At 32.4% G+C, this 15,044-nt stretch overlaps 1 protein-coding gene and 1 pseudogene across 1 annotated transcript; one reads left to right on the top strand and one right to left on the bottom strand.

Moving 5' to 3' along the window:
* The first annotated feature begins 7,542 nt into the window (after positions 1 to 7,542).
* Positions 7,543 to 10,650, top strand: LOC112010569 (alpha carbonic anhydrase 7). The gene is made up of 6 exons (XM_024042918.2): positions 7,543 to 7,651; positions 8,014 to 8,231; positions 8,593 to 8,802; positions 9,078 to 9,245; positions 9,330 to 9,383; positions 10,315 to 10,650. Exons 1-6 carry the CDS (start codon positions 7,567 to 7,569, stop codon positions 10,399 to 10,401), a joined length of 822 nt encoding a protein of 273 aa, XP_023898686.1. The 5' UTR covers positions 7,543 to 7,566; the 3' UTR covers positions 10,402 to 10,650.
* A 1,914-nt stretch (positions 10,651 to 12,564) lies between these two features.
* On the bottom strand, positions 12,565 to 14,347 carry LOC112010555 (protein LYK5-like; annotated as a pseudogene).
* Positions 14,348 to 15,044: the final 697 nt, after the last annotated feature.

The following is a 15,044-nucleotide window of genomic DNA, read 5'->3' as shown; positions in this document are numbered from 1 at the left end:
TTTTTTTTTTTTAGTGACTTAAGATTTTTTTTTTTTTTTTTTTTTTGATAAGTGGAGAAGAGAAATTGGTTTATAAGGATTTTTTTGGTTTTAGTTAGGAATTGCAATTGGAAATGAAATTGGAAGAAAGAGATGGTTTGAACATGTTTCCAACCAAAGATTGGGGAAAAAACATGTTTTTCCGAACATTCTAATGAAAAAGAAAATTTTCCAAATATTTTGTTTTTTAATTTTGTTCAAGATACTTTTTAGATCTTAATTTTTGTGATTTTTGGGTTTTAATTATGTTTTTTATTTAGTTAAAATTAATAAATTAATTTTTCAAATTTATATGCTCGTGTGGTATTTTTCAATACCAAAATAAAAAAATTTTATTATTATTTTAATGTTTTTAAATAATTTTTAATTATCTTTGTAAGCTACCTCAGCTTTTTCGTTAGTTGGGTGATGGAAATGACCTAAATGTCAGGCGTTAATTGGTTTAGAGATTAAAAGTAATAAAAATAAAATGTATAGACTAAAATGGAAAAAGTGCAGAATATAGGAGCCAAAAGTGCATTTATGCCTTTATTTATTTATTGAGCTCCATGAAAATGTGGACTGAATTACAGAGAAATCTAGGTGTGACAACCGACAATGCCAAGCACATCTAAAAAAAATGCAAAAAGTCAAAGTTTATTGTAAGCATAAATGTGGTATCTTGTGTTATAGTTTACATTCAATTGAGCTAGCTCTTGACGCAATATACTATTTATTTAACTTTTGATATTATAATTTTTATTTTTATTCATTCTTCTTACATTTTTAAATGTAAAATCACTAAATAATTTTCTATTTAATTTTTTTTTTTATAGAGTTTCAACCTATGGCGTTCACTTTTAATTATTGTACTATTTATCATCAAACCAAAACACCAATTAGTTTTTTATATAAACAAGTTGAGCTAAATAATTTTCTATTTAAATTTTACTAATTGAGATCATATTTAAGATTTAATTAATTTTTCTATGCTTCTCTCTCATACTATTTTCTACAAAAGGTTTTCGTATACAAATTAATACTTTAATTAAACTTCCAATGTCAATAATGTTTTTAATAAATAAATAAATAAATAAATAAAAACACAAATATATCAATTATCAAACTAAATAATAAGTTTTCATCCAAATATCTAACACAACAAGCTAACAAAAATTAAAATTACAAGTCTAATAGACATGCACACACACAGAGAAACGAATACATATGTAGTAGAAGGACTAAAGATATATAGTATGGTGTGGGTGACTATCAATTGCTTGTGAAATGCAAACAAGCACAAATAGATTATACACTTTACCGAAACAATAAATGAAAAATGAGATAATAAATGTTATACTTAGAGCATTCTCATCAAAGAATGCAAAAATGCTAAATCTTAAATTTTAGCATCTGAAACCCAAAAAACTCACTCCATCAAAACTTGCATATGCTAAAAAATTTGCCATCTTGCTACAATGCACTCTCATTTTTTAGAGCGCACTGTAGCAAGATGTTATAATATTTTATTAATTTATTTATTCTCTCTCCAACTCTCTGTCTCTGCATCTCCCATATCTCTCTCTGCACTCTAGTTCTCTCTATAGTCCGCACTCCCTCTCTCTTTCTCATTCAAAACTTACCACTAGAGTTTGGTTGGACCAATTTGCATGGAGATCGACCTAGTGGCGCGATTGAGATCGTACATTTGAGATCGGCTTGGTGGCAAGGAGAACGGTGTGATGGCATGAGATCGGCGTGGAGAAGGTCGACGTGGAGATGGGTTTGGCATTTGAGATCGTACGTTTGGTTCAGGTGGCATGACGGCATTGGAGATCAGCGTGGTGGCATTTGAGATCGGCGTGATGGTGTTTGAGATCGTACATTTGGTTCGGGTTTGATTATTGCCGTGGCTATGGCTGTAGTGTTTGGACATGGGTGTGGTTTTAGTGATGGGTTTTTGGCTGTGGATGGTGATGGATCATGGGTTTGGTTGGGTTAAGTTAGGTATGGGTGGTAGTGGGTTTTGGTTGGGGTTGAGATCAGGGTGGGTGGGTGGTGGGTTTTGTGGTGGGTGGTTGGGTGGTGGGTTTTGCGGTGGCTATTGTGGCTATTGGTATTGGGGTAAGGCTGGGCTACAGTAGTGGCTGGTAGTGGTTAGTTGTGGGTGTGGCTGTGACTAGGGTTGCTTGGACTAAGAAGAAATTGGTGAGTTTCATCAGAGAAAGAGAGAGACACAATGGTAAAATAAAAATAATATTATTTAAATGAAGTTGTAAAAAAAATAAAATGTTTGATGTTGAGTGTATTGTAAAATGGTATGTTAAAATTGATAAAGTAGAATTTTGAGATTTTTTTTTTTTTTTAATATTTGCATTCTTTGATGAGAATGCTCTTAGAGGAGAATTGATCCTAACAAAATGTTCAAGATTCAAGCCTCCCATATATGTTAAGATTGTTTGGGATTATTGGTCAAAAAAAAAAGGGGTAATAATTTTTTATCACATCTACTTTATTATTTCCACTTTTTTGTATTTATTTTTCATGTTTTAAATGTGGACATATTTTTTCCGTCTTTAAAATGGTTTTTTTAATTGAACAATTGTAAATATTGTATAAAACATAGGATATAAAATGAGTGTAAGTGGGAAAAAAAAAAAAAAAAAAACCAAACAAACAAAACAAAAACAAAAACAAAAACAAAACTCTACACCAACAGTACGGCTTTCAAAAAAATGTCAGTGTTGAAGGGGCTGGTGTGATGTGCTAGATTCACGCCCCCTTAAAGTCTCAAACTAGTACAATTAAGAGGACGCAGCCCGCAGGTCTCCCAAACTGACCGTATCCTCTTCTCTTTTTCACTTTTTCTTAACCACCCTCCTTACCCCAACAAAATAAAAGAAAAATCCGCCAAATATTTTTGTTGGGGTTGTTGTTTTCTGCATAATTTTATTATTTGAAAACTTCTGTATGTAATTTTAATCATAAGCCAGGCAAGTGATCTACATAAGACAAATCTAATACATTACCTGAAAGGATTAATCATTATTTTTGTAAAAATAAAAGTTTAATTGCCCTCATATATAGAAATGTACATGGTTTTATTTTTTAATAAGTAAAAGAAATGTACATGCTTTGATATGTGGTTGATACTTGGTGGTGACTGCACAGGTGCAGATATATAATTTCAACCCATAATTTTCTTTTAAAAAGAGTAAAAAAGCAAATAGTATGCCTTTTTTTACCATTGTAGCAAGAAAATAATAAATATCTAAACTTATTATTAATATTACTTTTTTATTTATCAATAATTATTCATCACATCAGCTATTTGTAAAAAATTTATAAAATAGTTTGTATTTTTAACATTATTCAATAATTAATCTTCCTACAATGGCAGCACGTATTAACCTTTGCCTACCATAAATGGTTTTCACATTCGAAAAGCAAATAAAATCATACTTCTAGTTTTTAATTGGAAATTTAGAATAGTGGGTGATAAAAGGTTCTTGATTCTCTTAAAAAAGAAAAGTAATAAAAGGATCTATTCTAATTAATTATATATTAATATAACAGATAATGTTATTAATAATGGCATCTTAGAATTCATTTTCTATGGAAAAAATTTGTATGGCTTCTACTTCTTCCACAAAAAGTTTCCAAAACAATGAATTGTTCAAGGACTTTTAATTGGTGGGCTCATCATTATTCTAATTAAAATGAGATTTGCACTCCACCATTGTGAAACAATAATAAATAACTCTAATGAAACAAATACCATATTATTGACTAATTTGGTCAAGTATTACATCATCGTTGTTATAAAATTTGTATTAAGATTTTGGTGCATTTAAAAAGGCCATACTCTTGTCTAAATTCTAAACATCACCATTTACGTCGGTCCAACCACTACACGTTGAAAAACATTGATATATGTAAAACTTTTTTTTCTGATCTCATCATCTCCTTAAGGAAGAATAAGATGACACGAACTAATTCATTGACAACATTACACATTAGCATTATGTTTGCATTTCAACCATGTACCACGGATTATTGACCTAGATGCCAAATTCTTGACTATGTGTTTTCCTGCAGATTCGAAACTTGCATATTGAATTAATGGTTCGTGAACTTGTGAACTTTAGAAAACTATACGTAACTTATTACGTTTGAAAAATGGCCGATTGTGTAGAATAGGCTGAATATTTCCCTTCCACGAGTCCATAAATGCTTATTCGGTCTAACTTGAATTTTTTGGATTTGTGATGTCATATGTATGACATGGTTTTCAGACCCGGACCGGACCGTACGGTCCGACCGGGATAACCGGAAACCTCTCACTAACACGGTTCTTTTAACCACCAGAACCGTTCTATGCACAAAAAGCACGAAACCGTTCGAGCCGCGGTTGAACCGCCGGAATTTGAGAACCGTGAACGGTTCTCACGGTTCAGATCAACACTTAAAAAAATATATATATTACAAGCTCACAGCACCTTATCACCATGGTTGAAACTTCAACCACTATGAGATGCTGTCAAACATTGAAAATATTGAGATCCCATCATCTTTATCTCCCTAGCTCTGTCTCTCGTTTGTTCTCTGTCCAGAACTTTTTTTTCTTAATCTTCTTCTCTTTCTCTCCCTGTCTTGTTTTCCTGCCTCTACTCCGTCTAGATGGTGCGTAAATTGGTTTAAAAAAACTAAAGAAAGGTAAAAAAAAAAGGCATGAACTGGGAAGTTGGAGACTGGAGTGACGGAAGAAATGAAGGTGTGGTGTAGGAATGAAGGAGCGACGGAAGAAATGAAGTCAGAAGATAAAAGAAGGTAAAAGAAATAAATATGTAGAAAGTTAGACTCTGACTTGGTGCAGAGATATTTTTTAAAGGTGTGGTGGAGATTAACTTGGGAAATGGAAGCCTTGGGAAATAAAATAAATAAATTAAAAAAAAAAAGGCCAAGTTGATCCAAACGTGATGTGTTGCTGTGGAGTGGCAGGTGGAGGGAGGGAATAAAAAGTAAAAGATTTTAAATTTGTATTGGGTTGGAAAGAGAAATGTTATGCTTATTATATTTTTAAAAATTTATTGAGTTGTTATTAATTGTTGTTATTAGAACAAAAAAGTAATCTCAATGATACATTTAAATCTAAATCAACTTATCATTTGTTGTAAAAATATTATAGACGTAGATATTCTAGATTAGAAATTAATGTAATGATATTTTTACTTAATATTTTTATAATATTTATACAATGAATTCTTTTATTAGATTAATATTTAAAGTAACGATAATTCTCTAAATGAATTAGACTATTTTAGTTAATTTTTTTATTTTTTTATTAATTTAATGTTTTTTATATATTTAAAATAATTATTAAATTAATTATGATGTCATTACGGTTCGACTTCGGTTCGACCTCGGTTCAACCTCAAAAACCTTGAACCTCTCTCTTTTACGGTTCAATGAACGGTCCGGATTTGAAAACCTTGATGTATGACTTTGAACTAATATAAAGTTTGCCATTTTTTTTAACATGTAATACATAAGTAAAATAAAATGTTTGTCTTTCTTTTTTTAATCAGAAAATTTTTGTGTTTCTTATGGCATCTAATTATCTAATCAATGAATAAACTTTATTATTGCACAAAACCAAAGAAATTATGAGGGAGCTTCCATATATTAGTGATATATACAGAAGGGGTTTCAAAGAAAAACCCAATTCAATTTTGTCCCAAACAAGAAATTCTTCTAGAAATGGGTTGAATAATTCTCGGACTTCCTAAAGTAGTAATTCTTAACATTCAACAACAGTAAGGGTACGTTTGGTATGCTGTAATAGCTTCCGTAATGGAATAGTTATTCATGTGTAATATCAATTCGATCATTTGGTTGCATCTTTATTACATAGATTAATTATTACATTGGAATAACTATTCTTTAAATTGAAGAATAGCTATTCCTCTTTAAAATGAATGTAATAGATATTCTTTAGTGAATATAATAGGTTTTAAACTTAATATATTTCCAAAAATATAAAGTTTCCTTATATATCTTCTTTTACAAGTTTTCCAATTGTAACAACCAAACTTATGAATAGTAATAGTTATTCCATTACAATGTCTTCTATTCCCAGTAATAAAAATTATTATTCCTAATGTAATCTACGTTCAGTGTACCAAACATATCCTAAAGTTCAACCTCAACCAGATATGAGGTTGAAATTCGCTTTGAGCTTTGGAGGCTGGATGATTTTTGGACTATGACTATATTCAACCACTAAATTGAAATTTCTTGGCCATACATAGAGTTGATAGCCAAAATTCAATGTTACTCCCATTCTTTTCTTTTTCTTTTGGAATATAAGTGGGTATTTGGTACATTCACTTAAAAACTGAAAACATGTGTTTAAAAACATGTGTTTGAAAATATGTGTAGAAATACGTGTGAATAAAAAAGTGTATGGAAATACGTGTAATGTTATTTAAAAACTAAAAACATATGTTTAAGGTGTGTTTGGATTAGTTCGTGTGAAAACATGTAATGATGTTTCTCCTATATTATCTGAAGGAACAATAACATGTACAATATTATTGTCTTGCCACATTGTTAATTTCCAACTCACATGCTTTTGACTCTTACAATCATTTTTAGTTTTTTTAAAGAAATTTACTTATGTTTGAATACTGCTTATTTTACTAAAACTGAAAATTATTATTTAAAGTACTGTAGATAAAGATAAAAATTGTTGAAATAGTATAGTGTAGCCCATGAGTAGTGCCAAAAAGTGCAGTGGAACCCATGAATAGTAACAAAAATAAGCTAAATAGTGAAATAATTTTAATTTTTCATTTCAATCCAGACGCACACTTAGGGTGTGTTTAGATATTATTTATTTTGCTGAAATTAAAAAATTATTATTGAAAGTACTGTAAATAAAAGTAAAAGTTAGTTGAAATAGTACATTAGGATCTATGAATAGTGTCAAAAAGTGCAGTGGGACCCATAAATAATAGCAAAAATAAGCTGAATAGTAAAATAACTTTAATTTTTAAGCTCTACCCAAACACGTACACTTATTATTACTTTTACTATATATATACCAACCCAACCTAACCTAATTCCCAGAATAGAAATTTGTGCAAATTAATCCGACAATAAAGAAAAATTCAAACCTTCCATTGTAATTCAACTTACATTCGTCACTGTGGACGCCAATCAAAAGGACACTTCCCCAGCACATTTGAAGAATTAAACTAACAACAAAAAGAAACCTGGTCGTCTTCTAAATGCTACGTTTAAAGCATTGCAAAAAAGGACAAGGTTAATTAGAGGAAACTTCACCTCGTGTTCCAATACGTGTTCAAACTTGCTAGCTGAGATGGACACTACGTACATGAAGAAACTATCAATGTCACTTAATGTCAAAACTTATTTCTCTATGTTCATATTGCAGAGTTGATGCCTATATAAGTAGCCAAGTGCTCTATCTTCTCTCCATCACACACATACTACAAAAAACAAAAAACTTGGAAGTCCAAAAAGATGAAGCTTGCAACCCAAATCTTCTTTTGTGGCTTCTTCATTGTTCTTGTTTTGCATACACACCCAGCAACATCTCAGGAAGTTGGTAAGCCTGCCACACTTCACATGCATTGAAATCCTTATTTTGATTTCAATAAACGAAACTTGCATGTATGTAAGCGACATAAATGACATGGAGAATAAGTTAAACAGTGCATTAATTTTCTTTAACTTTCTTCAAAACCTTTCTTTACTCTAGCTTGTTTTTTAGTAATCTTTCATTTTTAAATGTGTTTTAGAAATTTGAGTAAATTGTATTTTTCTACGCTAAACTATAGGGTACTTTATTTCTACTTTTTTTTTTTTTTACTTAAAGTTTTTGCCGTTAGACCCTGTCACTTATTTCGTAAAATTGTGCTGTTATGATACTTATATATTGTCTCCTTCTTGTTATCTTAATGGTTGCAGAGGATGAGGGAGAATTTAACTATGATGAGAAAAGTGAAAAGGGACCGTCTCGATGGGGAGAGATTCGACCCGAATGGAGCATGTGTGGACATGGAACAATGCAATCTCCAATTGATTTGTTGAATAAGAGGGTTGAAGTGGTGTCCCATTTGGGGAGACTTAAGAGGAGTTACAAGCCCGCTTATGCCACCCTTAAGAATAGAGGTCATGACATGATGGTAAGCAAAACGAGAATTCTAATTACAACTTTCAAAAACTAGCAAAAGCATATGAAAAATCAATGTGAATCCACCAACTAGAAGACAAATCGATAGGGCTATATGTTTTCCAATAACGTCAATTCATAATGATTTAATATCATCTCTAAGTCATCTTATTATCTTAACGACAATGACCCCATCGATTGATAATTACGCTATTTTATCATATAAAATAATGTGTAGTTGAAAGTTGGGTTTGGTGAGATTTTTTGGTTTCTGGTGTAGACCATAAGGAATAAATATGAAATCGGCAGGCTTTTCTTTTTCTTTTTTTCCTCTCATTTTCTTTCAACTAACTTCTCTTTGTTTGTGAATGCAGCTGAAATGGGAAGGCGGTGCAGGATACATTCAAATAAATGAAACTCAATATGTACTCAAACAGTGCCACTGGCATTCACCTTCTGAGCACACACTCGATGGCCGGCAGTTTGATCTTGAGGTGCATTTGGTTCATGAGAGCTTGGATGGAAAAGTTGCTGTGATTGGAATCACATACAAGATCGGACGTCCTGATTCTTTCTTGTCATCAGTAAGTAAATGTTAGAATAATAGTTAAATAATTAAACTCATTACTTCCTATTACTTAAAAATTTTGAGATGATTGTTAATTTATCATATATAGTACCAAGATATATGTGGTTCTTAATTCAAATCATGTCTCTAATTTATCTTGTATTAAAAAAATTGAAAATCCCATGTATTGAACCTCATATATTAAGATTAGTGTAGGCTTTCACACACATACTCTCTCTCTCTCTCTCTCTCTCTCGCTCTCTCTCTCATGTGTATTGGGTTTGTTCACAGTTGACGGATCATTTAGAAGCCATTACCAACACCAATGAAACAGAGAGCGTGATGGGATTGATTGACCCAAGGAATATAAAGATAGGCAGTAGAAAGTATTACAGATATCAAGGCTCTCTTACAACTCCCCCTTGTACTCAAAATGTTTCATGGACCATTGTGGGAAAGGTTTGCTTCAAGAACTCATTCAACTAACATTATTTGTTCTAAGATGTAACTTAATTTTGCCCTAATTCTCATCTAACTCATCAGGTGAGGACTGTTACACAAGAACAAGTGAAGTTGCTTCGTGTGGCCGTTCATGATGTGAGTAACTATTACTACTAAATATGAGACATTTTCTGATACTATGTCTTTGATAGTTGGGTTTAAGTTATATTTAATGTAACTTTTTTTCAATGTTAGATCCGTTTAATAACTTTCTATTGGATATGTTTTTTTTTTTTTTTTCAATTTCACCCTTGGATCACATTGTCTTCTTATATTATCATGATTAAAAACTATCAAGATATTCAAATCTCAATAACTATCTCATGTATAAAATGTTAAAATTTATAGTTTATTTTTGTAACTATAAAATTATATATAAAAAAAATATGTATTAAATAATCAATAATATCTAATGAATATGAAATTTGATATGCTTAAGTAACATAGAAAGCATGTAATTAGACTACGAAAATTTTAAAATAATAATCTAACAAAAAAGTTATTAATGTCTAATGATGTAACATTAATTTAGAGTTAAATTTATATCTAAAATTTTTCACATATGAATTATATGCTTTCTTTATTTTTTACATGTAAACCAATTTTTTTGTTAACCAAATATTATTTATTATTGAATATATGAACTCATGTTTTGTGTTCAATTTTTAAATCACCAAAAAAAAAACAAATTTTAAATCTCTTGTACATGAGAATTATGAGATTGTTACTAATCTAGTCATCTGTAACTATTTTGATATGTTGTAAGCAATTTAATTAGTTGAAAGAGAATATACAATCTAAGTGCATTTATTGAAAAACATATCCAATAAAAAAAAAAAATATCAGCGAAGTACATTAACAAAAGTTATAAATGAGGTAAGAGTTCTCACGTCCTCAAACCCTCCATTTCTAATATAAGTTTGATCAGTCCAAAATTTTTAATGCACAAAAGTACAACATATATATAGTGTTCTTGTAGTTATGCTATTTGTTTGATTTTTTTTTTTTTTTTAATATCATTTTTCAGGCTTCAGATACTAATGCAAGACCACTGCAACCAATAAACAAGCGCACGGTGCATCTTTATAGACCAAGTGATCCCAAAGACGATTAAAATCTTCATCAGCAGAGAGTTAGGCTGGAAATAATGGACGAATTTTCTTCATCGACAGAGAGTTTTTACTTTTTTTACCCACTACCTTGTAATTTTTAGTCACAGTCTAGGGTTCCCAGCCCACTTATAGTTCAGAAGTAGGGATATAGTGATGCTTAAATATAGGAATTGGGTCTTGAAGCTTTGACGGGTACATATAGATTACCCTGTATTGCATTGCTAAATAAATGAATTAAATTTATAGATTCTCATTCATTGTTACTTAAAACAAATGCATGCAATAAAAACATGGAAAGAAAGGTGGATTTAGTAGCAAAAGGAGCTTGCTACCTACCCCTCACGGAATCATAGGTCTCACAAAATAAGCTATGGGAATTTTGCCTTCCAATCTTCCATGTACAAGGCAATATTGCGTTTTCAAATGCATTTAATTCCTCTCAGCCTTAATGGTGGAATAACAAATTAATGGTGAATATATAGAAGCTCTCTCAAAAAATGGGATGAGCCCAATATGGGGAGAAATTATACAGTCTTTTAGTGGACTACGTTACTTGTCCACCATTCTACTAAAAGACTCTCACTTGTTTAAAATTGCTGAGTTAGTAATTAATTTCCTTAAAGAAATAGTTGGAGCAAAGGTAACATAGCCCTCACCAAAAAAAAAAAAAAAAAAAAAAAAAAAAACCTAGTTTCCTTGAAGAACAATTGAATTTAATTAGCCATAACAGCAAGCCACACCAGAAATCATTCAATGACATGTGTTAAAATTTAAAGGAAAAAAAATATGAAATTGATGTAGAGAGTGTAAAGAGAAGAAAAAGAAGAATTACGTAGTTCGGTTTATGGTCAACCCTATGTGTATAGTAGAAAGTCTCCAAGGGTTACATTTTGCTGTATTTAATTATATATTACAAAGAATCTAATATAGGGTATATGATATATAGGAAATTATTAGGCTTTATTGGTAACCTTAAAATGACAGTAACCCATGATATTACAAAACCACAATGGTTCATGATATTCCACAAAATCATACATAATCTATTTATTTATGAAATATCCTAATATATTTTATCAATATATAGCATAATAAAAGGCAATTTGGCTTTGCTTCTGTTCAACTTGAAAAGAATAACTATTTAAGGTTGTATATAGAATGCATTGAAAATTTCACATGCACTCACACAATTCACCTCACTTGAGCCCACTTCAAAGGCAGAGAGAGAGAGAGAGAATATATGAAAATTTATGTGCCTTCCGACTTTTCGTTTTTAAAAAGATGAAGCAAAAGGGGAAGAGCTTGTGTCCAAGCAAAAATGAACGGGATCCAGGAAAAGCATTGCTAGACAGTACAACAAGAAGTCAGCAATAAAGACGTGCATAGAGTCTGGCTATATATATGTCACATTCAATCAAAAAATACAAACGGAATCAAACAAATCATATCCACCATTAATATACTTCTCAAATCTTCCAAACAAGTTTGGATCCTTCACTTGAGGACATTAGCAAAAACATTTGGGATTATTAAGTGATAATAATAATAATAATAATAATAATACACATTCAAGTATTTTTATAGGGTTTGGCTTACCTTCAGTATTTTTTTAGCTGGAGATGTCCTTTTATTTTAAATATACAATAACAAGTGGTAATGTATTTTAATCTCTACCTTTTATTTAGTTAGTGAGTAATGTGACAGTTTCTCATTAAAACAAAGGAGATTCCAGTTAAAAAAGTACTAGAGGTAAGTTAAACTCATTTTTATATGTATGGTGCATCATGCATGCTCTTATATTTAGTAAAAGAATTCCAATCCTCAACAACACCCCCCCCCCCCCAAAAAAACAATGAAACCTGCTTGATTTCAGTGAAATTATCTAACAATATGGTTCATGAATTTGAAATTTTGGTTGCATATAAGAACGAATAAATAAATTGCACAAATTTAGAAGAGAAAGAGGAATTAACTTCCAAATATTACAATTTACACAATTGAGGTCCTGTATAGCTAAGTATGAAGCCTGCCCTATATATATCCATAATGATTATTACAGTGCATAAATTTAATAACTAAAGAATGTTTTACCAGACCTGGTAATAAATAAAATCTGGTTCTTCATGATCTAGTAATTGATAGTCATACCATTCTAGCAAGTACTTTTATAAATCATCCATAGTTGGCCTATGCAGATGGGTCATCTTCCAAACAAGCCTTGGCTAAAACAGCTAAACATAAAGCATCCGCAAGAGGATAATCATCCTTCAAAGACGGATCCATGAAACTCCTCAATTGTTCAAAACAACCACCTTCACTAGCTCCTCCCAAGAATGTGATGGATTCCTTGAATGATTTTCCATCAAGGTCCTCCCATGCCGAGATTAGCTCAAGCAGAATAACTCCAAAGGCAAAAATGTCTACCTTTTCAGAAGTTGGGCCATGCTGAAGGTACTCTGGTGCAACCCATCCCCTGACACTATCTTTACCATCCATTTCTTTCACAGGCCCAACAGCAGCACTGGTTCCAATATTTGCTAGTTTTGCTCTCCAATTTGTAGTCACAAAAATATTTGTACTACTCATGCTCAAGTGTGCTAGGGGGAGAAAGTGCAATAATGTAGATAGTGAAGCCCCGTTGCAATATCAAAAGCAATTTGTGTCCGCCTGTGCCACTGGAGAGGATTAGACAAGCAGTGCCTCAAGCAGCCATTGTTAGGGAACTCAAACACAAGATAAGAACAGGAAAAGTCACCTTCCCCATAACAAACACCATGTAAATTCACAATATTGATGTGATTAATTTTTAAGTGTAAATCAATAGCCTGCCAGGTTTTTTTCAAACCTTGTCGGTTGGATCATCACTTCAACATTATTGATCAAACCCTTATAGACCTCGCCGCCAATCTTGTTTTCTTCGCTTAAACCTCTAGTTGCTTTCTTGAGGTCCTCTATGCTGTACATGAACAATGAGTATTTTATTTCAACAAGAATATCTGGAGATAAACATGAATTTGCAGACCTTGGAGAGCTTCTAACTTGTGAACAAGAGATTAAGAGCTTCTAGACATGAACTTCTCCCCTTCAATTTCTTTAATGCCTTTATACCACATGCAACCAAAGCTATAAGTACCAGAATCACACCAGCAATAGATATCGCCATATACAAATTCCTTGATTTTGTGCTTTTTGGTTTTTTTCCATTGGAAATTGTGGGAAGAAAAGCAGGAGTTGGAGGTGGAGGATCCGGGACACTGAAATCCATGACGGGAACTTTTTCAATGGTATCAAATCCGTTGTGTTTGGAAAAACGGTTGGCTTAGGTTCTAAATGATTAACAACCCATAAATCTTCAGGAGAGATACCGAATTTCTTACTCAATGTACCTGTTTCATCTCCTTCTATAAAAGGGTATGTCACAAGGAATTTCACTCTTTTACTTCTGGTGAAATTATCAGGACAAGCACATCTCAAAGGCACTTGAAGTTCAGAACCAAACTTGGGCTCCTTTCCTTGAGAAGGGTTTGCCTCACTAAGGATAGGCGATTTTAGTAACCCTTCAAAAACTCCACAAGCAATCTCAGAAAATGTTGTGTTGCTCAGGACTTTGTAGCTGACATTTGTCTGAAAAAGGGGGTCTGAGCAAAAGCAGTTAATTGGAACAAGAACTTCTCTACCTGGTTTAAGTATTTCATCAGAAGATGTAACACTGTTCTGTTGAAGAACCTCAGTGGAGTACAAGTTGAACAAGTCTGAGATGCTTGAAATAGTCTGAAAATATCTGTTAGCTCTGTAGACTAGGAATGTGGTGCACGAATTCTGGAAGGAATATTGGCATTCGTATCTTGAACCATTGCGCGGTTCTGAAGAACAATCTGATGGGTCATAATACTGTTGAGCGAAGCAAGAATTTATGCAAATCCAGATGACAAACCAGAGATAAATCATTGTTTTCTGAGATCAAATATGACACATTCTAATTGGTGATTTAAGAAATAAAGAAGTCTGGACTAAGTTTTGAAATATGAACTAGACGTTGTGATGGAGCGCTCTCTTTCTCGCGAGGAGGAGGAGGAACTTGTACGTAGCACAAAAAAGGTCAAGAATGTGAGTCATGCTGGCTTCGGGGTAGGCCATAGCTCGGGCTCTGATTCACCAAACTGCGATGGTAGTCCGTGGAACCGAAACACGTCATTTAGAGATAAATTATTGGGAGAGATTCCTGGGGCGTTCGCACAAGCGTTTAGCTTCGAGGATGGAATGGATGATGATATTGAGGCAGATGGGGAGGTGGAAACACTCCGGCAAGAGCTGTTAGCTGTAAAAATTCCCAGGGAACTCAAACAAAAAATCCGTAAGCCTTGGCAAGCGCCTTTATCGTGAAAGTTTACGGTCGAAGTGTTGGGCTTAACTTCATTCAAGCTAGGCTTCTAACTCTATGGAAACCGGCAGGGAGGTTAGATTGTGTGGACCTGGGTCATGGTTTCTTCCTCACAAGATTGTCATTAGGTGAAGACTATGAAAATGTTTTGAGGAAAGGCCCGTGGTTTTTCAGAGATCACTTTCTATCTATTAGACCATGGGAACCAGATTTTAAGCCTGCCTTAGCAAGTGTATCCTCCATTGTTGTTTGGATTAGACTAAA

The sequence above is a fragment of the Quercus suber genome, unplaced genomic scaffold, assembly GCF_002906115.3.
Source record: "Quercus suber isolate HL8 unplaced genomic scaffold, Cork oak 2.0 scaffold_239, whole genome shotgun sequence".
Classification (NCBI taxonomy): Eukaryota; Viridiplantae; Streptophyta; class Magnoliopsida; order Fagales; family Fagaceae; genus Quercus; species Quercus suber.
This window is presented reverse-complemented; position numbering and strand designations above follow the sequence as displayed.